Source organism: Silene latifolia, chromosome 2 (assembly GCF_048544455.1).
Source record: "Silene latifolia isolate original U9 population chromosome 2, ASM4854445v1, whole genome shotgun sequence".
NCBI lineage: Eukaryota > Viridiplantae > Streptophyta > Magnoliopsida > Caryophyllales > Caryophyllaceae > Silene > Silene latifolia.
Genome location: NC_133527.1, coordinates 26,836,504 through 26,863,582, shown reverse-complemented (window position 1 = coordinate 26,863,582; position 27,079 = coordinate 26,836,504). Strand labels below are relative to the sequence as shown.

General features: G+C 41.5%; 1 protein-coding gene and 1 long non-coding RNA gene across 2 annotated transcripts; one reads left to right on the top strand and one right to left on the bottom strand.

Annotated features, from left to right (window-relative positions):
- The first annotated feature begins 11,568 nt into the window (after positions 1 to 11,568).
- Positions 11,569 to 12,370, top strand: LOC141629000 (uncharacterized). Its single transcript, XR_012537210.1, has 2 exons — positions 11,569 to 11,631; positions 12,201 to 12,370. It is a non-coding gene; the product is annotated as an uncharacterized LOC141629000 (long non-coding RNA).
- A 9,089-nt stretch (positions 12,371 to 21,459) lies between these two features.
- LOC141628994 (L-type lectin-domain containing receptor kinase IX.1-like) lies at positions 21,460 to 23,742 on the bottom strand. Its single transcript, XM_074442074.1, has one exon. It carries the CDS (start codon positions 23,707 to 23,709, stop codon positions 21,604 to 21,606), a length of 2,106 nt encoding a protein of 701 aa, XP_074298175.1. The 5' UTR covers positions 23,710 to 23,742; the 3' UTR covers positions 21,460 to 21,603.
- Between the last annotated feature and the right edge of the window lie 3,337 nt (positions 23,743 to 27,079).

Here is a 27,079-nt window from a genome sequence, read left to right as displayed (position 1 = left end):
TTACCTGTAAGATGACGGGACTCCCCAAGAATGGAAATCGCGGTTGGATTTCCTATTATCCAAACCCAAGATAATCTCCCCTAAACACAAGCAAGCTGGGCTCCTGCGCAGCTCCATTTGCTCGATAAGACCCAAAAGACGGGGATCACCTCGCAAATCTTCATCAACATGTCCATGAAAGACATATACATGCAGCAAACAGAAGCCAAAGGCTCTCCTCCTGGCAACATAAGAGACTCGTGGGGTCACTCTGTTGATGAATCGGTCTACAAAGTCCAAAGATTCTCACGCCTTTCGGGGTAACCAAGCGGTCCACCTCGAGCCTAGTCAATCCGAGCAAGTCTCTGAATTTGGTCTTATACCCTTGTGAAGTGGAAGGAATAGCGGGTAAATGCTCAGAATCCCACCCACCAATAGCAGCGATTTCCTCCGGAAAAGGACAAATATCACCACCTGGGAACGCGAAAACGTGACAATTTGGGTCCCAGTAGTCAAGGCAAGCATCCAAGAACGGTTTTACCACCTTAATGAGTTTCAAACTCAATAAGGACCCAAGGTTATGAGCACCCATATCGTGCTTCTCAACATTCGAAAATTCATTAGTCCATTCCTTCAAACGGATCTCCAAAGTGTTCATGATGACAAATTTTCTCTTGAAAATTTATTTTGGGAGTTTTTATGAGATTAACGGAGAAAAGACGGAAGAATTATATGACTTAAAGCTTCGTCGACGCTGCTATTTATACTAATTGTTATTTCCAAAATCCGCCAGGAGAGACCAACTTGGGAACAGGCGCAGCTCCTGCTGCGCCTATTCAAAGCGACGCAGCTCATGCTGCGCCTCTTCCCCAGGCTCATCTCCTGTGATTTCCGCGTTTGGATCTTTCCTAACTCTATAACGAATAATTTCCTATTCCTACGGGATTTTATTTTGGTAAATACGAGCAGTTTACCATGTTTCCAACTTCCTAAATTCGCGGACACGCATTTCGAGGCGACGTCGACACACTCGCCATTTTTATCGCACCTTTTATTCCTTTTTTATTCTAATTCATTTATTTATTTTTAGGAAATAAAATTTCATTTTAATTAAATTTCATAAGTTTTCATTTATAATTTCATTTTTTTAGGAATTCATTTTATTTTGTTCTCTAACAAATTTCAACATTTTCATTTCTACACTTACAGATTTCTATTTTTTTCTTTTTTTTAGGGGGTAACCCTCCCTACCGTCCGGTCATTTCTGACAAAATTTTTTGCTTTTTGCATTTTTTGCACCTTTTATATACTTTTGAGTCTCCTTTTGCGCTAATTAAGGCCATATGTGTATAAAATGTATGTTTTGCGTGATTTCCATGTGAATTTCGGCAGCATGACGGCGTAAACCGTTGTCTACCAAACCTGTTCAAGAACTAACCTGCAGGTACAAGCAACACAACCCAGCAGCAAAGGCACGCAGGCCATCATATATACAAATGTACAAGCAAACTGGGGGCTTGCGCCCCGAACCAAATCCAAAGTCCAAGCAAACTGGGTGCTTGCGCCCCAAACAAGTCCAAAAAAAATGTCCAAAATCAAAAGTCCAAATGTACAAGCCTACAAAACTACGCAGAACTACTGCTGGGTACCCTCCAACTCAGCAACTCTCGCCATAAGAACGGCAATCTCAGCGTCCCGAAACTCGAGCTCCCTCGACAAGCGAGTCGTCTCCTCCCGAGACTGGGCCAACTCTCGCTCCATCTCGCGGTCACCCTGTACACAACAAAATTGGCTCATGTCAATCAACTCAAACAAAACCGAAAATCAAAATCAATCAAAATAAATCAAATGAGGTTCGTACCTGACGACCCCGACCACCAACAAGTGCCTCGATGGCGGTAGCTCGTAGCCGGTTGGCCACCCTCCAAAGTGCCACGAACCGAGATGGCGCGACCTGCATTTCAAAAGAATCCTCAGTAAAGTGAACAAGTTCAATCAAATGTGTTCTTACACGAAAGGTACATAAGGTGGAGGCTCACCCTCCGAATCGATCTTTGCCCGATCGTCTAAGCCGGATCCGTCACGGCATGTCAAAGTCACGCAACTCGGAGATCGTCGTCCTCCCGGTCGCGTCAGTGTACTCAAGAGTCTCGGGGTACACTGGGGGCTCGATGCCCGCCGCCTCGACCTCCTGCAAAGACAAATAAGCTCTCATTAATCGATGATCTTTCATCGTAACTCTCGAAATCAAATCAAGAAAGGTAAAGGATGCTCACCACTACTGGCCAGTACGCCAACCTCCCGTAAAGGAACGCCGAGTAGTCCTCGCCAGGCAGAAGAAGGTCGTCGCCACTGGCACCAGCCAGGTCCGCCTCCCTCTCAGCCTCAGTAGGCTCCCTGAACATCGTCCTCGGAGGGTCAATGGGAACCGTCAACGCGCCCCGAGAGCACCAACGAGCCAAACGCTCGCCCAGATACCACACAGGACCCATCGACGTCCACAACAACAGCCGACTCGGACTCCTAGGTCGAAGGACCTCAGCAACGAAAGGAGGCGCTCCAGCGTACTCCGCCCAAGGTCTGGGCACCCACTGCGACAATATAAGGCAAAGATCATTCCTATGGTCAAGTGAAAGCAGAGTATAAGAGATATAAATACAAGTGGGATACTCACGCTACTCAGCTGAAGGGCGTTCACATCCCGCCGGTAGACATTGTGAGAAGAGCGCTTGCTCTTCGTCCGACACATCACCCAATCCCTCACCACGGGATAGGCCTTCTTCAGCGGCTCTGTCCTCTTCGGCGCGAGACTCGAGAAGTAAGAGTACACCCATGCCTATAAACAGAATAATCAATAACGATCTTTCGTGATTCGACAAAGAAAAGAATTTATCTCGGTCTAAGGGAAGGTTCATACCTCCAATAGTAGCCCAGGTCCGACAGCGCCAGGAGAAGTCCCCTTCTCCATCAACTCCGGACGAACCATGGCCTTCATGAAGCGAATGAGGACCGCAAAACCAGCAGTGACCCAGTCCCAACGTCCTAGGGAACTCAGGTCAGAAAGGAAGGGAAGAAGCTTCGTCGATAGCCTCTCGCCCTTGTCTCCGAGGTAAATCGAAGACAAGAACCACCAAAGCCACAGACGAGCTCTCTGCTCAGCTATACAAGGAGGAGGAGCAGTCTCCCTCCCATCGATCGTCACCAGCTCCGGGGTCTTCCCCGCAAAGTAGTCTCGGACATAGGTACTGGGTACCAAGCCCGGCACTGCAACAGCCTTCGGCGACAGGTTCCAGCCGATCAACCTCCTCGCCTCGGCCGAATCCGCTCTCATAGCAGTCTCCGGCCACACCATCTCCTCGGTCCCACACGGTAGACCAGAAATCATGCCGTAGTCCTCCAGAGTGACTCCCACCTCACCAAAAGGCAGGTGAAACGTGGAAGTCGTATCCCAGAATCGATCCAAGAAAGCGCGGACCAAGCTGAGGTTGGCCCGCAACTTCCTCTTCATGATATCCCTCCAGACCTGAACCAGAGGACCAAACGCTCCGCGCTCGATCATGGCCCTCTCCTCCGCCGACAGCCGCTCATAGTGCTCCATCGCTGTCGTGTAACCCGAGAACGACCTGATGTTCCCGGCCTCCTATTATGATTTGAAACAAAGCTATCTTTAGTTTTGAATGGAAATTTGCAAGGAATGAAAGAGAATAGGTGATGAGTAGTGAATTCTTATTTACCAAGCTCTTCACCGTCCTGTAGGATAGGTGACCCTCTGCAGCCCACACAAGGTGCCTACTCTCCCAAGTCTCAGCCCACGCGGGAGCTCCCCTCAGCTGACGACCTCCGCGCCTGACGTTGGCCCGTCTCGGGGCCTCCTCCTCCTCCGCCTCCTCGTGTGCCTCGTCTCCAGTGGCCATCACCGCGTCGGTGAAAGCCTGCTCCAAAGCCTCCTCAACCACGCTGGCGTCTACCTCCATGGGAGTCCTCCCAGAAGTAGAAGCCCCTTCACCTGCAACATTGAAGTAAATTTAGGCCGCGTCACTTGACGGCGAGCCTTTGTTAAGAAGTTTTCGAGCCTCCGGAGCCCTGAATATTGCCCTTTCTGGCCATCTTTGGCCATGATCCCGCCAACCCGATCACTCATGTGATAAATTGGGTCAAAGTCAAGTCCAAGTCAAAGCCTAGTTTCGGGTTTGAGTCGAAAATTCGGCAGCATTTCGTTATAACAACGATTATGCCCTAGAAAGGTGCCCTGAAAAAGTTGTCACAAACCAAAATTTCGAGATGACGGGAAGTTTACCCATCATCCAAGGATCCCAAATATCAAATTTCATCGCCAATGGACAATCCTAAGGCTATTTTCGAAGCAATTTACGGTTCAGCTGTGAAACCGTCTCAAAATTCGCTCAAGGGCTCAAAACTCGACGAAAATTCAAAGTAAATACATGGTTATGTTCCTAACATTGCCTAATATCCATTTCTAGCATCAATTTGGCTAAGCAAATCCATTTGGGGGAAAAGCCCCAAATTTTCGATTAAGTGGGTTGAAAACCCTAGTTATTGCGGCTCGAAATTCGACAAATACGGATGATTAATGAAAGATTAAGACACATAACTCGATTAGTCATATTTAAAGCAAGCTTTTGAATCCAACCTTGACGGAAATGGTGAAGATTTGAGAGAGAAATTGAAGAAAATGAGTTTCGAAATAATGAAACATAAACCTTCTGATTTCGCGTTTTTACGCAGGAAATGCCAAATTGGGGAAAAGACGCAGCAGGCGCTGCGCCTCTTCCAAGAGACGCAGCTCTTGCTGCGCCTCTTCCTTTTGTTCCCTCCATACGAATTTTCGAAAATTCGTTATGAGTTCGTTATTTGTGGGCCCATCTTTGGTGCGCCTCTTCTTCAACGCTATTATATCTTTTTGGTCCGTTTCGACGATTTTCCTTCGCTTCGGTCCGCATTTTATCCAAATAGCGACAAGTATTTTGCGTATTGTCCAAACCCATTTTATCCCGCGCAGCAGTATTTTGCAGTATTGCTCAATTTATTTTGCCCAGCGCAGTAGTATTTTGCAGTACTGCTCACGTAAGACTTCTCCCGACGATCAAGATGTTCCTAGTCGTCAATATATTCCCCAACAAGAGTTCGCTTGAGACCAACGCAAGCAGATTCAACCTCAAGTTTTCTTGCCTGAGTTCGTTTGAGACCGACGCAAGCGGATTCCCCCAGCAGTTTCTACCGACGTCCTGCTGCTTTCAATATTTCTTGTTTCCCCGCGGAGTTCGACAGGGTGTCGTTCTCCAGAAGTTCCTATACTCAAACCTTAGTTACCTTTAGGTCGAAACTTATATTTGGCCTCCTTCCCGTCAATGCTTTCCTTTAGGGTCCCACACCCTAGCACAATCTTTATATAACTTTTAGGTCTTACCCTTAGCTCCCAAGCTCAAACCTTAGCTCCTACGCAACTCCGAAAGCATCTCGAGAAGAAGTCTCAGGTATGGTCTCTTCTTATGGCTGGCGAGCTTCCTTACGTAGTCTAATGGACTTTAAACGACCCTCCCCGATAGTCGACAGACTCTAAAATGTTCCCGACGACAGGTCCTTGGCTCAGACCCCTTGAGCCGCCTCGCGTCGCCATAGTCGTCAGGTTGTAATCTTCGATTGACCTGATGGCTATACTTTGACTTTCGCCTTGTCCAAGCCTCGGTCAAAGTGGGGGCTCAGAGACACCTCGTTTCGCACCTCCCGCAAACCACCCGGTGATGATTGGGCCGCATGTTTGATCCGCGGAACGATTTGTGACAATTCGTAAGATTATCGTCAAGTGTTTGCTCAAATATTAATGTCGACCTCTTAGTTGTCATCTACGTCCGATACGGTCGTTTTGGCGTAATTAGAGTATATTCGAGTCCGGTCAAAAACCATCTCCATTTTCCGATAGCCGTTAAATCCCGAGTCGAATGTTCGGAATGTTCCGGATATTTCTATTCCATATTTCACAAATTTTATCTTTTGGCAAATAATATCCCGTAATATTCAAAAGATAAATCCGAATTATTTCCGTCCTACCATAACTCAAACGCGAAATCTTTCTTCAAATAGAGGAAACCTCACGGAAGACAGACGCAGAAGTCTTGCGCCTCTTCCAAGAGACGCGGTGGGCTGCTGCGCCTCTTCCCAAGCCCTTCTTTGCATGATTTACGTATCTTTTTTATATCTTTCCGAGATTCACTTCCAAAGAGTCTCCGAAACCCTATTCCTCCGCGTGATTAGTATAAATAGGAGCTTTCGTTCCTCATATTTCCCACGCGAGTGTCCGCCCTTCTCTTCTCCCTTTGCATTCTAGACTTCGTTCTTATTAATTGGCGCCTACGTGCTTGGACTTCCGACCACGTAAGCTCGGATCTTTCCGGGTACCAGCCTCTCGGTTGCATGACCGACCAATTTGACCAACTACACTCAATCAATCTAAATTAATCAATCGTTTTCCTCTTACGAGGGCACTCTTTCCTTGCATACGCGTCGAGCATTCACTAGTCGATTTTCTTAGTTCATCTCGTTCCATCAACATGTAAGTCTGAGGGTGTATATTCCTCTTTTATTTATTGTATTTTATTTATTGAATCATCATTGTAAGATTTATGTCGAAAACACCATTAAAACCGATTTCTAAAACCGTGCTTTAAAACCTGTTTTTACGGATTTCCGAGAGCAGAGCGTCGAGAAAAGACGCAAGAATCGCCGCGCCTCTTGAAGGAGCGCGCTTCTGCTGCGCCTCTTCGTGAGGCTGCCGCAGTTCCTGCTTCTTTTCTTCTTCTTCGTCCTCTGTAATTTGTTTTTCGTTTATATTTGCTTTCAATAGTTTTCCGCTGATTCGTACACATCGTCATTAATAATTTCATATGTATATTATTCATTCATCATTAACATGTTTTAATCATCATTGTTCCGACTTAAGTCTTAAATAATCAATATTTACGGGTTTTCGTCTTTAATATTCAAATCCGGATTTTAGAAGTTCAATCTGTTCATATTGGGTTTCTGAGATTCGTCATTGATATATTTGCATCCATGTTCGTCATCATTCGTCATGTTTAGTCTAATTAATTGTTTAGTTTGTTCCATTCACCGATGCCACTAATTAATCATTCATTAACATCGTCCCTTCACATAAATAATTCGTTTAGTTTCCGTCTCATCCATGTTTTACTGTTTCTATGACTCATTCACATGTAATTAATACATTAAATCACTTTCGTCCGAGTCAATTATCAAATCAATCATTAAATTTACCAATCGACATTAACAATTTGCGCTCGGCTTCACAACGAAACTCACCCTTGGAAATGACGCAAAGAATCGCTGCGCTCTCTTCCAGGGGCGCGATCTGCTTGCGCTGTTCCAGGTTGAACTCTGTCTCTGAACTCCTATCTGCTTTGACCTAGTTTAATTAGTCTACGTAATTAATTAACTAATATCCGTATTATCACCTGATTTCTGTTCGTTTATGTATTCCTTTTTATTCTTTTATTTCTTTCTTTTCTCAAATCATCCGTTTTAAGGGTATTTTCGACATAAATCGCCTAATCCGTTGTAATTATTGTATTTATTATTTTAATTATCTTTATTGTATTTATTGTATTTCTTTTATCATTTGTATGCTTTCACATGTCAATTAACGTTAAATCCAACTTCGACCCAATTGTATGCCTAATTAATTGTTCAACCGACTTAGTCTTAATTCACATGTTAGGATTAATCTATTGGATGTTGCATTGCATGCATATAGCCGACGGTATATCAAGTACGAATAAACTCCCTAATCATTAGTAGAGGCCGCTATCGAGGCGGGCGGGATTAGGTGTTCGATCAAAAGAGCTTCCTAATACGTACCCTCACCCCTTACTCCAGATCTCCGTGAGCACCCGTGTTCATTGGCATCCACGAGAGTCATTCTAGACATAGAATGCTAAGGGTAACGATTGCTTAGTGTTCATGTCACTACTTTGTGTCTTGACATGACACGAGGTATTCGAACGGTTCCAATTTCCCATAAAAATTGGTGGCGACTCCTTACAAAATGCAAACGCTTGTCCCTCGTTTCTCACCAAGCGCCCCCGTGGGCGGCCCGCTGTCCACAAACCTAAACCTATGACATGATAATAAACAGTGTTGTTATTTCTTATTGGATATGCTCGTTATTATATTGTCATAAAATGCTAAAGTGATTCTTGCAATTGTATGGGCGTGATATAAAGGAAACTGTTTGATGTAGCACGACATTTGACATATCTATATTCTCGAGTCGTTGCTATCAATTATATTCTAATGAAGATTGCTTATGATAACTATGTTGGCAATTATAATGGGATAACCCTTTGATGATTCACATGATACGCGTTGGTTTAAATGATAGTCGTTATAGTTATATTTAATTGAGCCTACGAGTTGCCTAATTATTCAAATCGTGCAAATCAGAGAAGTTGTTCAAGTTGCTAATCTTTATCATAGATAATGTTCTACAAAGTATATGATGGCAAATGTATATGTTTAAGCTATTTATGCGATATCTTTTGTTTTGCTGAAAATGAGTTATACTAAGTTGCTGGACATAATTGAATGATATGGTTGCTAAAATGTTAAACACATGTGTGATATGGAAGTAATGTTGTTGTTGTCATGGATCATATGTTGTTACTTTTATTGGGAAATATGTTTTCAGAATTTATATCATGCAAACTAACTAATTCGTGTTGCATGCATGTCTGATGAGTCAAATGGTTTTGATTACATGTTATGTTTTCTATGGTTTCAAAGTGTTTAAGTAGTGCATATGCACCGCATGTTGTAATACTCCTGGTGATTGTTAGTAGTAGGGCGGAATGAATGCGCATATGGATCAATTGTTCGGAATTAGTAATAATTTTGGCTTGGGAAAGGAATTTGGTGGGGTCAATGTTAAATTGTATGCTGGTATACGTATATCCTTATGGTTGATCTTTCTAAGGTTGTTGTTCTCTGGTAGATAATGCGAACTGTGATAATCTTGAGTTGACCAAAACCTTGGTACTACAACAGCTACTCTGAAAACTTGTTATATAACTTTCGCACACTTAAACCTCGTGAATGAATCCTTTATCTTAACACCCTTCTGCGGTAGCACCCTTGTGTCCTAATTTGTTTAGCTTTCCACTCTGTAGGATGGATCCCTACAATGTACACCCGCGAGACTGCTACATGTCACTTGATGCTGACTTCAATGAACATTGTGAGAAACTTTGTGCTGCCATGGACAAGTATGGCCATAATGGACACCCTGAGTACTTAACTAATACCCAGTTAAGAGCGTATACCCTTATTGATACTATCCCTGACTCCGGCATACTAAAGGACAGCAAACACTTCTATGTGAGAGAGTTGTCCACCCATTGCATGAGGTTATGCCGTGACCCCAATTACTGCGACGGGGCCAGTTACCCGCCCGAGCATACCTTTCACTTTATATCAGGCGACCTGAGGTACGAATTTTATACTAATGTACCTGATGCCGAAAGTACGACTGAACCACCCAGACCAGACATTGGGGAGGAGGTGAACCAAGAAGGGAATGACATAGAAGTCACAGGGGATGGAATGCGGACTGGCGAGCTTGACGATGATAACGAGCACATCTATAGTAAATACTTTCCTAGAAAGGGCCCAAGAGTTATAGACCGGGATAGATAGGAGAAGAAAGGAACGCCTGAGTCTAAGCCACCAGAGTCAGATTAAGCGCGATCTAAGGACTGTTATGTTAGAGCTAGTAACACCATGATCGGTCTGTTATGAAACCGTGTAAACCTTTGGTTTTTTTTGTTGTTCTTTTAGTTTGAGGTTGTGTTTTTAAGTTAAGAATGAGCTAAGTAATAAGTGTTATTTGTTGACAATAAGTTAATTCCATAATAAAACCTTGTTTTCGACCTTAATGTTAATGCGCAATTTCTTACCATGTGTTCTTTTCTGTTACATGTTGTTGACAGTGATGTTGTTGTATATGTATATGAAAGTTGAAAAGAGGTTACGAGGACGTAACCATGTTTTTAGTTGGGTAGGATTGTAAAATCTTAATGTTTATGTTGCACGTGAGATGGAAATTGGTTACTAGTGTCGAGTTATTGAGTTACTTGAGTTGAAATCGATATTGAGATGGAAAGATGACGGTGTTCTCAGGTGGTTATTTAGTTGTTATACATTTGTGTTCTCAGGTAGTTATTAGTTGTAGTTAATTGGGTTAAGTGAAGATGAGTTAAACTTCGGGACGAAGTTTATTTTTAGGAGGGTAGAATGTAACATTTCGTGTCTGTTATATTTAATTGATGTGTTAAAAGTGTGTGTTAACTGTGTTAGGAATGCGTGATGTCCGTATGTACGATATACAATACCCTTTTGATGTTTGAGTACCGGAGCGAACTTCGGGAAGAAGTTCATTTTAAGGGGGGAAGACTGTAATACCCCGTATTTTATATAATTGATTAAACGGATATTATTATATATTAGTTATTATACATTTTATATTGGTTGCATCGTAATATCGTGAATGTTATTAAGTCGGGTTTATATCGTATATGTTGAGTCGGGTTACATCACATCGTATCACCCATTTACCCATCTACAATTGTAATACTCCGTATTTTGGTTGGTACTCGGTCGAGTACTTGGTTGGTACTCGGTCGAGTGTGTGTTACTCGGCCGAGTGCACTTGACCGAGTAAACCGGTTCAGCGAGTTGACGGTTTCTTTTATGTTTTGGCCAAGGTTTTTATTTTTAACAGTTGAGTCATTTATAATTTCATTTTATCATTCATAAAACCATTTCTAAACCTAGAGAGAGGGAGAGGAAGAAGAATTGTCGAGCCTTTCATTTGATTGAAGATTTCTCATCGATTTCAACCTAATTCGATTTCCCTGTTTGTAAGTCGATTTCATTCCATTGTTTATACTATTTTAAAGTCGTCTTCTTCGAAAAGTTTGAAAAGAGAGTCCTATTTATTTGATGTCTAGTTTATGCATATAAAATCTTGTAGTCAAATTCTTTATGGTTTGTCCTAGGTAATTTATTTATGAACATGTCGCTGAAAAGTCCGCGAATCTGATTTGGTTGTGGAAAATGATTTGAAACCCTAATTTTTATGTCGATTCAGTTATGAGGCTTCTTCATACATCGTCTTTGTATAGTCTATATGATAATAGGATTTGGAATTTCTGAAAAATAATGTTTTAAACTCGTTTTATGAATCAATACTTTTTATGCGACGATTTCTGTCAGTTTTTGGAAATCAGTCTGAAAACCCTTGATAAGTTTGGAATTTGAGAAAAACACTTTAGATATAATTTGTAGCTAAGACTCATGGGGTTCCAATTCAATTGGCGTTGCATCAATTAGAATTTTCTGGAATTAGTTATTCATTTTATACCGAGTCTGCCATGAGCAGGAAAATCAGGAAAAGTCGTGTTTGTTCTTTAAATTGATATTCCTATTAAGTTATGATGAGTCTAGGTTATGTGCATCATTAATTGACTGAGTAGTTGGTAATTATACATAATTATGTTATGTAGGTGATGGATAAGTGAAGGATCATAAGTGATTGCTTGTGTGTGCTTGGATTGCGAAAAGGTAGGGAAATACACTTGACTTATCAGCGTTGTTGTTAAATTGTGTTGACTTGTTGCGTTTCATATGACCAAGCTGTGAACATTGACTTGTTTCGTGGTTGTTGATTTATGTTATGATTCATATACTGGAATGTGGTTGACTGAATTGATCGCGTTGAGTATGTTATCACAACATTTGGTAGCTGGCATGATTTCATTCATTGATATACATATTGTGTTGCATTGATTACTGTTGAGCATTTCATATGCATTGGAGTTGGAGGATGGTGTGGTAGTGACGATGTTGTGATACGATGTGATGTTGTGATAAGGCCCAGGCGGGTTCTGCAGAACCTGCCCTGGATAACCTCAGCTGCGAGCTGGTATATCGACGACGGTCGATTGATAGTCCGCTTAGGGGATCGGTATGGCTGGGCGTTCCGGGTTATGAGATATGAGTTGAGATGGAGATGGAGGTGACGGAGGAGCATGCATATCATATTTTGTTGTTTCATTGTATTCCCTACTCAACCTCGTGGTTGACCCTGTGTATTCGTGAACACCTGTGATGATCTAAATATTGGGGAGCAGTCTTGACAGGTTTATGAGATAGGATGGGAGCTTGATGGGCGTGAGACACTGGATCAGAAGACTTAGTAGCTAGATCATTATTTAGAAGACCTTCGCTTTTATTCATGTTAGTTCTTAGTAATTTGATGTAAAAGAGGTTTTGTAATAATTAAGTTAAAGTAATTATGTAATTTGCCTTGGAGTTTAATTTTTTATTCACTACCTCGGGAAACCGAGATGGTAACAGTCCGGTTTATTAGGGAATGTCTTGCTAAAGGCTCCTTCATAAATCGGGGTGTTACACTGGGCAGCTGGGTCATAACTAAAGGAGCTCATAAACTCCAAGGTAAGAAAACGATAAGAGTGTTTCCTCAGCCTATACAAACCCGTGAAACCCAAAGTCTCGAATATGTGATGGACATCCGTCACTATTCCCAACTCCTCCAACAGTGTAGTATCTATACACCTCGTTGGTCTCATCTTGCGTTTTTGCAAATCTATAAAACGCTCTCTCTGTTTGAAATCTACAAACACAACAGAAGGGTATTCCGGAACTGCAGGTACCACGGGTCCACTCCCTTCCCCCATTTCAGGTTGGGTGACCTTCCCCCGTTTACTCTGACGGGTCCCTACGTTCAGTCTCGGCATCTGTTCCAGCATATGACTTAAGCAACTTACATAAACATGTAAAGCATCTACCTCACGCAATTCGGACCTTACATACTCAGCTAAGTACACAAATTCATTAACAAGTTCGACATATGAAGCACATAATTCATGCCATTAACTTTTAACACTCAGCTAGGTACACACATTCACCAACAGTTTCCCAATTTGACACATAACTTCAGTTTAGAGCAATTCATAGACAATAGTTGTGAAAAAAAATTATCATGGAAAACACACATACCCAACCAATTCCAACATCCTAGCATGATTCTAAAGTTACTCTATACACCCACGTAATAACTGTGAAGCATTCGTGCTAGCTCATGGAAAAGTCATTTAGGACATATCATCATCAGCTTCAATATTAGAAACAAATAATTCAATTAAACTTGTCAGACGGTCTCTACAGCTATAATTATTTTGACATATTCTTCATCATTTAACATCACTACTATCATATTGAAGTTCTACCTTTACCTAAGCCGTCATATACAACACCAAATTTCAAGTATAGCAACCGAATTTCCACTTGGGGCACTTTTAAGATGGAGTTTTAAGGCAACTTTTTAAGGTAAAAGTCATCGAAATTCATCCTTCAACATGTTATATACAAGATATAGTACTCAATTTCATCATCTAATCAATGTAAAACACCCAAAATCGATTTTTATTTTTGTAACCCTAGAAATTTCGGCCCCCAAATTGCAGATTTCTAGTCTATATTACAGCAATTAATCATCAACAATCAAGAAGAGAGGACATGTGAATCATATTTCAACAATTAAAAGCATCAAATTGATCATATGAATCGAAATTTTCAGATTATATAATCATCCTCAACAAGTTTAAAGCATAAAAACATGTAAATAGGGTAGAAATCATACCTTGATCAAGTAGTAAAGTAAAGGAACGAAATTAAACAAAGAAAATAACCCCAAATTAACCACTACCAACGCAAGATATGAGAGATTTTGAGGATTTTGAGAGGAAACAAGCTTAGGGCTCGAAATATAGAAGAAGAATGAGAAGGATTAGAAAGAATAGGGGTTTTAAGAAACCCGTAGGATTCACTGTACAGTAACCTACTCGATCGAGTGTCTAGGGTACTCGATCAAGTACCACCCTACTCGATCGAGTAGGAGCTATTTCGTCGAGTATCTGCAGAAAATTTCCACATCCCGACGTCATAGCTTCCTAACTAGATCGAGTGAGGTCTACTAGGTCTAGTAAGCACTCTCACTCGGTCAAGTATAGTTAAGTACTCGGCCAGAAATACGAAATAATTCGAAGATTCCTGCAAAAACAACATCGCGTGTCGATTCCAAACTAAGTTCGGAACTCGACACTAATTATCACACTTGTTCACGCCTTACCACAATTGTTCAAGCATAACATATCGTTTCCACTAATAAGGTGTATGTCACATTACGCTACTCAAGTTACCCAACTCGGGTTACCTGCTACCGAATCTTCCATAAACATAATCACGTCATCATATTACACTTAACTTACTTTATACGTTACTACCAAATTTGTGTTTATTCGACTTAAAACATGTAAATTAGCATTAGTTCATCCTTTCATATAACATATAATTGCATATTCTTCATAACAATTTAATCTATTATGTTCCACATTCAATCATAAGTAAATCATTTTACACAAATCAATTATTACGCAGCGGAAAATCTCAACTAATAAACAAGGCATATGCGCATTATTATAAGCTATGTTTCATACTATAACTCAACAATTCCATAATTATCATCATCGTAATCAAGGTAGGGTTTATAAACTCGTATATGACTACCGTCACCATCACTTATAGCAAACACCAACATGTTCACTCTTCAAGTCACGACATACACTTCCACATTTTCACGCATCTCAATCACGTAAACCTTTATCACGTATCTCATACCATCGTATAAGCTCACTAATCACGCCAAAAACTTCACTAATTCCACCAAAGATTACTATACACGGCCCAAATACCACTATCACACCCCCCCTTAAAAGCCTTAACCAGAGATAGTTCCGGCACAATTAACATACACATCACACATAGACACACGGACTCCACATTCCCGTACCATGTGACTGGCTTAAGTATCATGGGGCCAAGACTTTGAAATGAGGGCGCCTACTCACCCAAAATCTAGCATCAGCGGGGCTCCCATTATACATACACCAGGTTCATTTTATTACTCCCTATATTCATTAAGTTCATTTGTTACAGGTTCCAAAATCGTCGCTCTGATACCACTTTGTAACACCCCCATATTCAGAGGAGCCTTAACTAGGCCTTCCTTAGCATATAAGGGCGTTACCATCTCGGTTGCCCGAGAAAGTAATAATCAAATGTCGATAAAAGAACTATTATGTTACTTTACAAGTGATTTAAAACCAACTGACGATATAAAGATACAACTCAAAGACTGCTCGCTATAACTATCAAATCTCGTGAAGACTCATCCCTGCCCGAACTCCAGCTATCAACTATATCAACACCTGCTAAGACAGACTACTCACCATAAGGGATCACGGCAGACACATACACAAACAAGACAACCACACAAGGTCAGTACTGAGATAAGATACGACAATATCAACAACAACTATCAATACAACTCAACACAATCAGTCACACACACAAACACACCCACTCCAATCAATCTCCGTCACCGACTGTCCACTGGACCAGCCCTGCCAGTGGGGGACCGCAGCCGTTCCCACCTAAGCCCCGCTCATCATACCGAGCGATAACCCTGTCCCATTAATGTGCACATCCCCTCCCGTGGCGGGTTCCACGGAGGGCGAAACTAGGGCGTGAAGCCACTCCCGCAAGTGACTCCACTCAGCCGAGAACGCATCTCGAGAACCAGAGACAAACAATCACAATCACAATCAGAACCATCACACTACGAATGCGATAAAATACAACAACCACAACTTCCGGCACACTAGACCATCTACAGAAACTGAGTAGGCGAACCCACCTTTAAGGAACTGCAACCAATCCATGCCAACACATGCCATAACCAGCAACCAAGCAAAGCCTATAAGCACAACACGATCATCTATTACTACCAAGCAAACCCTAATTGCAAAGATGAGGATAGTGATGATGATTATGACATACCTATAAGCAGAAACCCGACAAAAGACCGCTACCTGACTCAAGCTACGCTCTCCTAAGGCACAAGGACCTTCAAAGGGCTTCCATGGAGGTTTTTGTGGTGAAGGGAAGGGAAAGAGGCGACTGATGGATGGGAAGAATGAGGCGGAAATGAATTGCGAATTTAACAAAACGCGATTAAAAACCCTCGCTGAAAACTCGATACTCGATCGAGTACCCAACATACTCGATCGAGTGACCCCCTACTCGATCGAGTAACCTCGCTACTCGATCGAGTAGCCTCTACTCTATTGAGTACTACTCCTAACACGTAACCCAAGATAGTTTTGGCATGCACTTCTAAGAACTATTCCCGCTCCCACGGTCAGTCAACACTGGTCAAAGGGTCTCTAAAAGGACGGGTATTACAAAAACAATCCATGTTATCCTGTAGGAACTTGATTAGTTGCTGTCTCAAGCTTCCTGTGCATCCTGCTCCAATGAGCACGGTTCTTTCTGGGTGCAGCTTGTCCAAGTTGATTTGATCCAGCTCCTCTGCTGGGGGTTCGATGTATTCGTCCTGGATAGGTTGGTTCTGTAATTGCTATGCGGGAGGGCTGGCAGTGCACTTAAGTGCCTTCTTATAGCAGCCTCTAGCTTCCTTCTGGTCTCCTCTTATTGTTTCTACTCCCCATGGTGTGGGAAACTTTATGCACTGGTGATATGTTGAGGGAACCGCCTTCATCTGGTGCAGCCATGGTCTTCCCAAGATGACATTGTAAGTGGAGGGTCTATCTATAACCAGGTACCTGACTTGCTTGTTGACTCCTCCCACATAGGTTGGGATGACTATCTCGTCCAGTGAGCTGGCTGTTTCTCCGCTGAAGCCTACTAGCGGAATAGTCTTCTTCTGCAAATCCTTCTCGCTGAATCCCATGTTTTCTATGGTTTTCAGCATGATTAGGTTGACCGAGATTCCTGTATCTATCAAGACCTTCCTAACTGTGCAATTGGCCATTGATAAGGTGATAATAAGTGCGTCGTGATGTTCTCGCTCGTCGTATGTATCTCCTTCATCAAAGCTCACCGCTGGTAGGTCACTGTGAGAAATTTTGCAAGAATTGGCTGGCATGTCTCCTTTGGTCTCGGTGGCACGTCTCTTGACTTCTGAGTATGTCAGCCCGCTTAAGTCAAAGCCGCATGTTATCACGTTTATGATTTTGGTGCATGTGGGTGGGTTTGCAGGCTTGGCGGAGCCTACCTTATCCTGCTGCTTGCCCCCACGTGGTAATAGGTGGATCAGCTTTCCTTGTTCGTACAGGCGCTTGATCTCTCTTCGTAATGTGTAGCAATCCTCAGTGTTGTGCCCGATATCACGGTGAAACTCACACTTCTTCTTGCTATCCTTTCTCCATGCTTGCTCTCCTACTGGTGGGTTGGGCCACCTGACTCCATCTCCCATCTCCTTGAGTGCCTTCAAGATTCCCCCGATACCTGTAGTAAATCCATACTCTGCCAGAGTGGGGAGTTGCTGATTTTCCTCGATTCTGTTGACTCCCATTCCATATGGTCTGTACCTCTCATCCTTCTTGTTGGTGGTTTGATTTCTTCCCGATTTCTCCACGGCTGAGGTACTGGAAATACTTGGCGTGCTAAGTAAGCTGGCTCTGGCTAGAATATCTTCCTCCAATCTGATTGCGGCAAACTTTCTTCTCTGCTGCACCGCCTCGAAACTATGGCGAGGATTCATAGTTAGCCGCTTGTATAGGTTGGAGTCGTGGTGGAGGCCTCTTCAAAGGCTTCTCTGCTTTGTTGAGATATCGCACTCTCGTACTGCTACCTTCTCATTGTTGAACCTAGTATTGTATTCTTCAATGCTCTCTCCTGCCCCCTGGACGATTCTGTACAGATCTCCTACGTGCTTCTTTGGTTTTCTGCTGCTTGCGAACTGTTGAGTAAATGCGTTCACCAATTCAACAAATGTAGATATCGACTGTTGGGCGGGCTCACAAACCATCGAAGTGCTTCTGGTCTGTTAGGGTGGACCCAAACCCTTTGCACATGCAAGCCTCCTTGACTTGCCTTACAGCTGTTACTGTCATCATCTTCTGCTTGTACTGGTTTATATGATCAAAGGGATCTGGTGTGCCATCGAAGAGGGGCATATTTGGATTTGTGAATCCCTTTGGCATGGCTGTGATGGATATGGTGTCCACAAATGGTGAGTCGGCATAGGTCTAATCTTTGCTTTCTCGAGTGGGGTGGCAACCCGGGGAACTGCTCGGTATTTCTTTTAACTCCAATCTTCTGATTTGTTATGGTGCACGAATGCGGCCCCCTTTGTCATTTTCTTTCTTTGTTCAATGTCTTGTCTCCGATCCGAGCTCTTGAAGATTCGATGTGTTCCAGTTTCTAGAGGAGTTGTTGTAACGATCGTCCCTGCTGCTTGCTAGTCCATTTGTTGGTTTGACTTGGATCCTACTCCAGGTGTCTGATCGATCGTGGTGGGGCTACTGACGGAGATGCCACCTGCTCCTGCCTTCACACAGCTAGCCGCAGGCCAGTTACCCGGCGTGAGGTATCCCAACTCTTGTGGGGTTATTCTTCCATCTCGATGGTATTGTGGATGATCCAATCTGTTATCGTTCACCGGTATCTCTGTCGAAGTGGATTCTTCTTTGCCGCCCGATGCCCCCGCGTTAGATCTACTAGTGGAGACTTTCCCACGTCTGCCCTGCTTGCTGGGGTGGCAGACTGTTGCTTCAGGATGTCTATCTGTGCCCAGAGCTCTCTGTCCCTTTTTCTTGCTTCAGCTTTAGCTTTCTTCTGGTCTTCTCTCATGTTTTTCATTACTTTCTGGAGATTCTCTACGCCAGTGAGCAAGATTTGTGTGGGACTAGGTGGTGGGGTGAGGCCTGAGCTTGACGTTCCTTTATCCGATCCGGCACAGGTTGCGACAAGAGGGTCCTAGGAGGTAGAGAGGTTTTTGCTGTAGGTATGATTCTTGAGGTGTGTCCGGGAGCTTGTGTAGCCATTGTTGATGCCGGATTTTGAGTAGCGGGTGGTGGTGGCGATGGCTGTCTGCTCCCTGACACGGCGTCCAATGCTTGCTTATCCATTGTGTATCTAGAGTATCAACGATTGACGACCACAATGCCCCACGGTGGGCGCCAAACTGTTTAGGTATTTTTTACCAAGTTGATTGATTAGGGTCAATGCGGTCTTACTCGTTAGTTGATTGTATGATTGTTCGTATGTTTGATAAGTAAATAGAAAAATAAGTACGTAATGTAAATTGACACGTGAGATTTGGTGACACGGAAAACCCAATGTGGGAACAACCGCGGGAGGGACGGTACCCTGCCAAATATTGCACTACTTGAATAGGAGGATGATTACAATTGGGGCGTAAAGCTAATCCTGCTGGCGCTAGGCGTCAGGCCTGCAAGATCTTGGACGGATGTATATTTGGGTATAATAATATGCTAATGCCGTGGTGTGGATGTGTTCTTGAATGTGAATGTGTGAACGTGTTGTTGAATATGTGAATATGTGTATGTCCTTCTTGATTTGCTTCCTTGGCTATTTATAGGGTAAGAACCCTAGATATGTCCTACTTTGATTATGAAAAGGGAATATAATTTCCATATGGACTCTTTCCAAACTCGGCCGCCTTTCCCAATTCTCCCTGATCTCCCTAACTTCTCCCTAACTTGTCTTTCCCTAATGCGGATGTCTTCTCTGATGGGCCTGTGGTCTTCTTTCAGCCCGCTCCCCCTTTTCCTAATTACGGGCTTCCTTCCTCCTTATCACTCCTCCCATAACCTTTTATTTCATTAAGTGGGCCTTCCTTATTATGCTATTTTTAGCCCAAACAGGCGATGCTGTAAATTGTTGTCTCATTGAATTGTTCATTGCTGTATTCTTTGTTAGATTGGAAAATATATATTGTTTCTTGGTTTGATGTAAATACAGGTGATCTACGATCACAACAATACTAGCGTGGCTGTTGGTTGTGGTGTAATAGGGTCGATTTATGCAACCTTATCCATGTAATGAAATTACAAGAAAATGCATTATCCATAATTAGCAACTCAACTAAGTATTAACATTTGCTCATTTGTTGCTCTTTTTCATTTTTAGGTGTCTCAGTCAATTGTTGTCTTTTCTATTTTGAGAATGAACTTGATAAACAATTTGATCATTCACACTCAATTTGATCAGTCAATCCTATATTTTTACAATAGAGAAATGAACTACATTTATAACTTTTCTAGTTGCTAAACATTTCCTGGATAATTATCCTTCTCAATTTCATCCAACTAAAGTTACAACTTATAAATGATAATAAAATAGCGGAAAAATTACAACTTACCACCTAGTATTTAGCGTATTTTTCAACTTACCACCATGTATTTTGTTTATTACAATTTACCACCTACATTACATAGTATATATCCTAATTACCACCGTATTTCATTTCCGATATTATTTCACTTAAATCCTGACTCGTTAAGTTAATAAAAAATTAAATCAATTAAAAATTAAATACAATACCCAAGATGCCCTTCAATCTCTCATCCCTCCCTCACAATTCATCTGTCACCCTCTCCTTCCCATCCGAGATCCACCATCGAAGCCGTCTTCACCGCCTTAATAGCTGGTGACTCTCAGCTGTCACCCACCCAACACGACCACAACTGCTACGAGTCACCACTCACCACCTGTTAACACCCTACTATCGCCGCCAGCGTCAGCCTGTTCCACACCATCGACGTCAGATATTCGCCCATTACCGATGTTCTCTAATCTCTTCACTAAATCAGTCGATTGACACCCACCTCCATCTCGAACTCTTAGGTCGTTGACCACTCCACCACCTAACACCATCGGTCAACTATGCCACCATCACAATGAACCCGACCCCATCTCCAAAACAAAAACAAAATCCCAAAAAAACCAATTCCTCTGAAATACCATATGAAACCTTCTTTGTCGCCCACATAAACCCTGTGGGTAGGGGTTATGGTGACAATAGCTTGGAGGTTGACTAGTCGTGTGGCAAATCCGTGGTGCCTACTGGTGCGATGTGAGATTATGGGAATGGGTTAGCATTTTGCATAGAGTGGCAGTGAGGTGGTGGTCAGGTGGGAGTTGTGAGGTCGTGAGGACTAAGAAGCTGGTGGGACATGTGGTACGGTGGGTCGGTGGCGGTGGCGAAGGCAAACGATACTTTGATTTTTTTTTTTTTTGTTATTGGTGGTGTTTGGTAACCTTCTGGGCTTCTGGCCATATGTTATGAACTTATGATGATGATGAATTATAGAGGTGAGGTGGTGATAAATGATTTTTTATAATTAGTTTAGGTAGTGAGTGTTTGACTGTTTGTTTTTGGTGAATAGAAGTATGGGTATTTTGGTCATTTTATTTTTTATTAACTTAATGAGTCGGGATTTAAGTAAAATGTAGATCGGGAATGAAATACGGTGGTAATTGGGATATATATTATGTATTGTCGGTGGTAAGTTGTAATAAACGAAATACATGGTGATAAATTGTAAAATACGGAAAATACTAGGTGGTAAGTTGTAATTTTCCCTAAAATAGCATTCCTAATTAATGTTGGACTTTCAACAATCACACACTGGCTTTCTCAGACAGCAAAGGGGCAGTGGCAGCTAGGACGGGCTGAGATGAAGAGCTTGTGGTGTCAGTGCTGCCTGTGTTCGCGGATGAGGAGTTGTTGGAGGATACATCCATATTTATAGGAGGTACAAAATAGGTAGGAACTGGTAACCGCGTGGGTAAATTTGGTAAAGGAGAATCCTGGTTTAGAACATTTATAACTTGTCTAATCGAAGGTCTTTGAGGGTAGTCTGGATGACAACACCACAAACCCACCACCATTAAGCATTCTACTTGCTTTGTATCAAACTCTCCTTCTAGCTGTTCATCGACAGCTTCTAGAAGAATACCTTCCCCGTACAGGCTCCATACCCATCCTACCAGTTGCACCTTACTTGGGTCTTCATTGAACTTGACAGGCCGCCTTCCACATGCTATTTCAAGGGCGACCACACCAAAACTGTAAACATCAGATTCTTTGTTTGCCTTTCCTGTGACGGCACATTCTGGTGCCATGTAGCCTAGAGTACCGGCTAAAACGGTTGTCTGTGATCCAGTTAAGCCGTGATCAACTGATCTTGCTAGCCCAAAATCTCCGAGTTTAGCATTGAAATTGGAATCAAGCATGACATTACTCGATTTGATGTCTCTATGTACTACACACTGTTCCCATTCTTCATGGAGATACAGCAAGGCCAATGCCAATCCATGGGAAACTTTGTACCTAACTGTCCACGGCAATGCAACCTGTACACTGCCGTAAAGATGGTAATCAAGACTACCCTTCGGCATAAACTCGTAAACAAGAAGCAATTCCCCTCGATCGTGGGACCACCCGAGAAGCTGAACCAAATTCCTATGCCTTAATCGGCTAATAATTTTCACTTCTGATACATATTCCTTTTTGCCTTGTTTGGATCCACTTGAGATTCTCTTTACCGCAATTTCTCTACCTTGATCGCCCAAGAAACCCTTGTAAACCCCTCCAAAGCCACCTTCTCCTAGCTTCCCTTCCGCAGCAAAGTTGTTGGTCGCTCTACTAAGTTCCTCATACGTAAACCTCCTTGGACCGGTACCTTTCTCAAAGTCATCATCATCGTCCTCACCGAAATAAATTTCATCATTTTTAGTTCTCGGACCCAGTGCCCATCTCCGCCTACAAAAACAGCAAAGTATGCCCGAAACTACAAGCAAGACGAAAATACCCCCCACCACACCAGCAATCAATCCAGCCTTGGCGGCCTTACTCTTAAGTACTGGGCTACTAGGCCCATGTGCTGGACCACCATCATCATAGATGTGTGGCAAGGCTGTGTAGAACTCCCAAGAAAGAATATTATGACACTCGGGATTTGGTCCTGCAGAACTGGAGAAACCAACTTGGATATTTTCGGGCAAGTAAGTGCGAAGGTCAATAATATAAGAAAGGCTAGAATTGCCCCTGAAAATAGGGTTAGGAGCATAAGTTAGAAAAAGACTCAGATTATGTGTAGAAGAATCATATGTTATCCAAGCATTCGCTGTTGACCCATTCTTGATGCTACTCTTCCAGGTTACATTAGCTCTTGAAACTATGGAATTAACATCTATACCAACATGATTATCACTTGGGTCCCAAACATTCTTGTAGGTGTCGAACTCGACAGCTAAAAAGTGGTTTTTGATTGGATCATTATATGAATGGTTTGAAACTAACCCGAGATATGGACCAGTTGAATTGTCAGGAACTGAAGAGTTTACGGGTGCAAGGAAAAAAGAGAGACCGTCACCGCACTGAGGAGGGTTTTCGCACAAGATGACGAATGAAAAATGGGTGGTAAAATCAGTGACTTTCTTAGTGTTTTCGTCCCAAAGTTGTATAGGACGAGAGTAGTACGCTCTGCCTGCGCTCCAATGAAGGGATGTGTTTGTTAACTGGATCATTCCGTTTGATATAAACGAATCGCCCAACAAGACAATGTCAGGATTGTTTTTGCTAAAACTAGTAAAATTGAAGGAGAGTGATATTGTAAATGGAGTAAAAAGTACTAAGACAAGTGCAATACCAAAGATGTAAGCTTGAACTTTTTTAACTCGAAATCCAGAGGAGCATAAGTTGCTGGGATTCGTATGATCCATCTTTGGAGAAGCCACATGAATTTGAAGAGGGAATAAAATGCTTTATAAGTTTATATCCTTTTTTAACCATCTTATGCCTATATATGTACAGCAAAAAAAAAAGTGTTCCAATATGACCAAGTCTCCTGCCAACTCAGTCAAAAAGTTTTAGTAGTATTCTTTTTCCGACTTATTTTCACTTCATTTCGATTCAATTCAATTCTCTATTCATTCGATTCAGCTTCGATTCGATTCAATTTCAATCAGCTCTATTCGATTCGATTTCACCATTTCAAATTCACTCACTTGATTCATTCTCTCACTAAATTCAGTCAATTTCAATTTTGTGAATCTTAAATTTAATAGTTTTTATTAATATTATATATTTATTATTATTATTATTATTATTATTTATTATTATTATTATTATTATTATTATTATTATTATTATTATTATTATTATTATTATTATTATTATTATTATTATTATTATTTTTATTATTATCATCGTCATTAATTTATTATTAATTAGTCATCCTCATTATTGTAATTATTATGAGTATTATGGTTATTAAAATCAATAATATTCATATTAATATAATTAATACTATTACTATTACTATTATTATTATTATTATTGTTATGAATATTAATTAATATTAATATTATTAATAACATTGTTAATTTTAATATTACTATTATTAATACCTAATTATTTTTTCATATACGAACTTTACTCTTTCACATACACTTTTTCATAACTTCTATTTTGTAACATTTTCACCTAAAACCGAACCAAGTGAACTCTTAAATCAATATTTTTCCCTAAAACTTAATTTAATTGCTCAAATGACTTAAAACTTACAAGATGGATTCTAATTTATTAAATAATAAATTAATTTACTTGTTATCAATTATTAATATTATTTGTTGAGTTTTAATTAATGAACCAAATTTTATTTATTTTTTAAAGATAAAATTAGGGTCTCATCAATTTTTATTTATCTAATTAATTAAATTAGGATTCTTTGGTACTTCGTGATGGCTACCAAATCAGTCAAATTAGGATGATAAACGGCTAGTTTTTGAACATCAATCTACCAAATCGGCGCTCCATTATTTCACCTAATTAGATTGATGGTGAACCGTGGTTCATGGTGGCTACCTAATAATAATAATAATAATAATAATAATAATAATAATAATAATAATAATAATAATAATAATAATAATAATAATAATAATTATAATAATTATAATAACAACAACAACAACATTAATAATAATAATAATAATAATAATAATAATAATAATAATAATTATTATTATTATTATTATTATTATTATTATTACTAATATAATAATATTAATATTATTTCATTTCTCAATTCACTCAATCAATTAGTTCGATTCAGATTCTATTTAGTTCGATTCACTCACTCCATTCGATTTAGTTCGATTCAAATTTCTCGGCTCCATTCGATTCATCCAGCTCGATTCGATTCTGAACACCCCTCATACCAAGGTGCCTTACCAGGACCACCCTACCATGAGAGTGCGTTACCATCTCGGTTGCCCGAGGTTAGTACATATCAAAAGCGTCTGAACTGAGCACATTTATTAAAGTAATGTAAATTGCAAAGTTTACAACATCCAAAACCAAATACCGTCTAACGAGATACAACTTCGAAGTCTTAATAATAAAAGAAACTCGCTAAGACTCCGACGGTGATGCTATGACTCATGGTGGCAAATCTCCCAAGATAATCCCCAAGCTCTCACTAGCAAAACCTGTCAAGCCTGCTCACCATCCCCGAATGGATCACCGATTCCACAAACAACAACGGGGTCAGTATTATGCAACAAACAAGACAAACAAATGTAATACTCGTCTGATCATCGTCAACTCCCAATCACCCAAGCTCACATAGAAACCGACTACACACTAAAGTGTGTAGCCCTGCCAGATTACCCATCGCAACAGGTAATCCTCGCCGCCAGTGGGTGACCGCAGCCGACCCCACCTAGTCCAGCTCCTCAACGAGCGACAATAATCCCTGTCCCTTAATGTGCACATCCCCTCCCGTGGCGGGTTCCACGGAGGGCGAACTAGGGTGTGAAGCCACTCCCGCAAGTGACTCCACCACAATAACAATCACATGACGTTCTTCATCTCAATCCCCTCACACCAACACTTTGTCACAACAATCTCCATACTACGATGATCAACGAGACAACGATAATTGCAACAACATATCATGTAAAGCACGATGAACCGAGTAGGAAAACCCCACCTTAGCAATCACAAAGAGATGCAACACGGACAGTAAAAAAGGCTCCTCTACGAAGTCTTCTCCTATACAATGATCATACAACACAATTACACTTTGTACAATTCCCAACATCCCCTTCCCATATAAATGTACAGTAACCCAAAAAGATGCAATAATCACAAAGATAGAACTTACCAACAGTGCAACAAGAACTTATACGCAAGAATCACCGCAATTACCCACACAAAATGCTACGAAATGTTCAATGGAAGGATTAGGGAATGATTTGGGTATGATTAGGGTAACGTAGAAATGATAATGTTGTGAAAATGATATTAGAAAACTGTCGCGGAAATATAAAATACCCTAATCACTCCTTAATCAAACCGTCGAAATATAACTTCGCCAAACCGGACACTCGGTCGAGTAAGTGCATACTCGGCCGAGTGTCCAATACTCGGTCGAGTATTCACTATACTCGGCCGAGTATTCCTCGGCAGAACCAAAATAACACGCACTCAGAGCACTACTCGGCCGAGTAGACTCTACTCGGTCGAGTAGGCTCCAAGGAAAAATCCGTAGTGTTACAATCTTTCCCCCTAAAAAGAACTTCGTCCCGAAGTTCACACTCTACTACAAACATGCACAACCCCACGACACAAGACTCTAACAATCATATGAAACAACTCAAAGGAACTATACAAACATCACAACTAGTTACCCCAAACGCATCTCCCGACTCGAACCAAACAAAGCAAAAAGAAACAACGAAACACCATCGCGACCATCTCCTACCCCCCTAAAAAGACAACGGTTACGTCCCCGTAACCAAACATACCTGATCAAAAAGGGTAGGAAAACGATCTCGCATAGCTTCCTCGGGTTCCCATGTGGCTTCCTCCACATTATGATTAGACCAAAGGACCTTGAGTAAGACCGTCTCACCATTCCGGGTCTTACGAACCTTGCGATCAAGAATCTCCTTAGGAATCTCGGCATAGGACAAGGATTCATCGAGTTCAATATTCTCCATCTCGAGGATGTGCGACAGATCACTCACATATTTCCGAAGTTAAGACACATGAAAGACATTGTGCACTCTATCCAAAGCTGGTGGT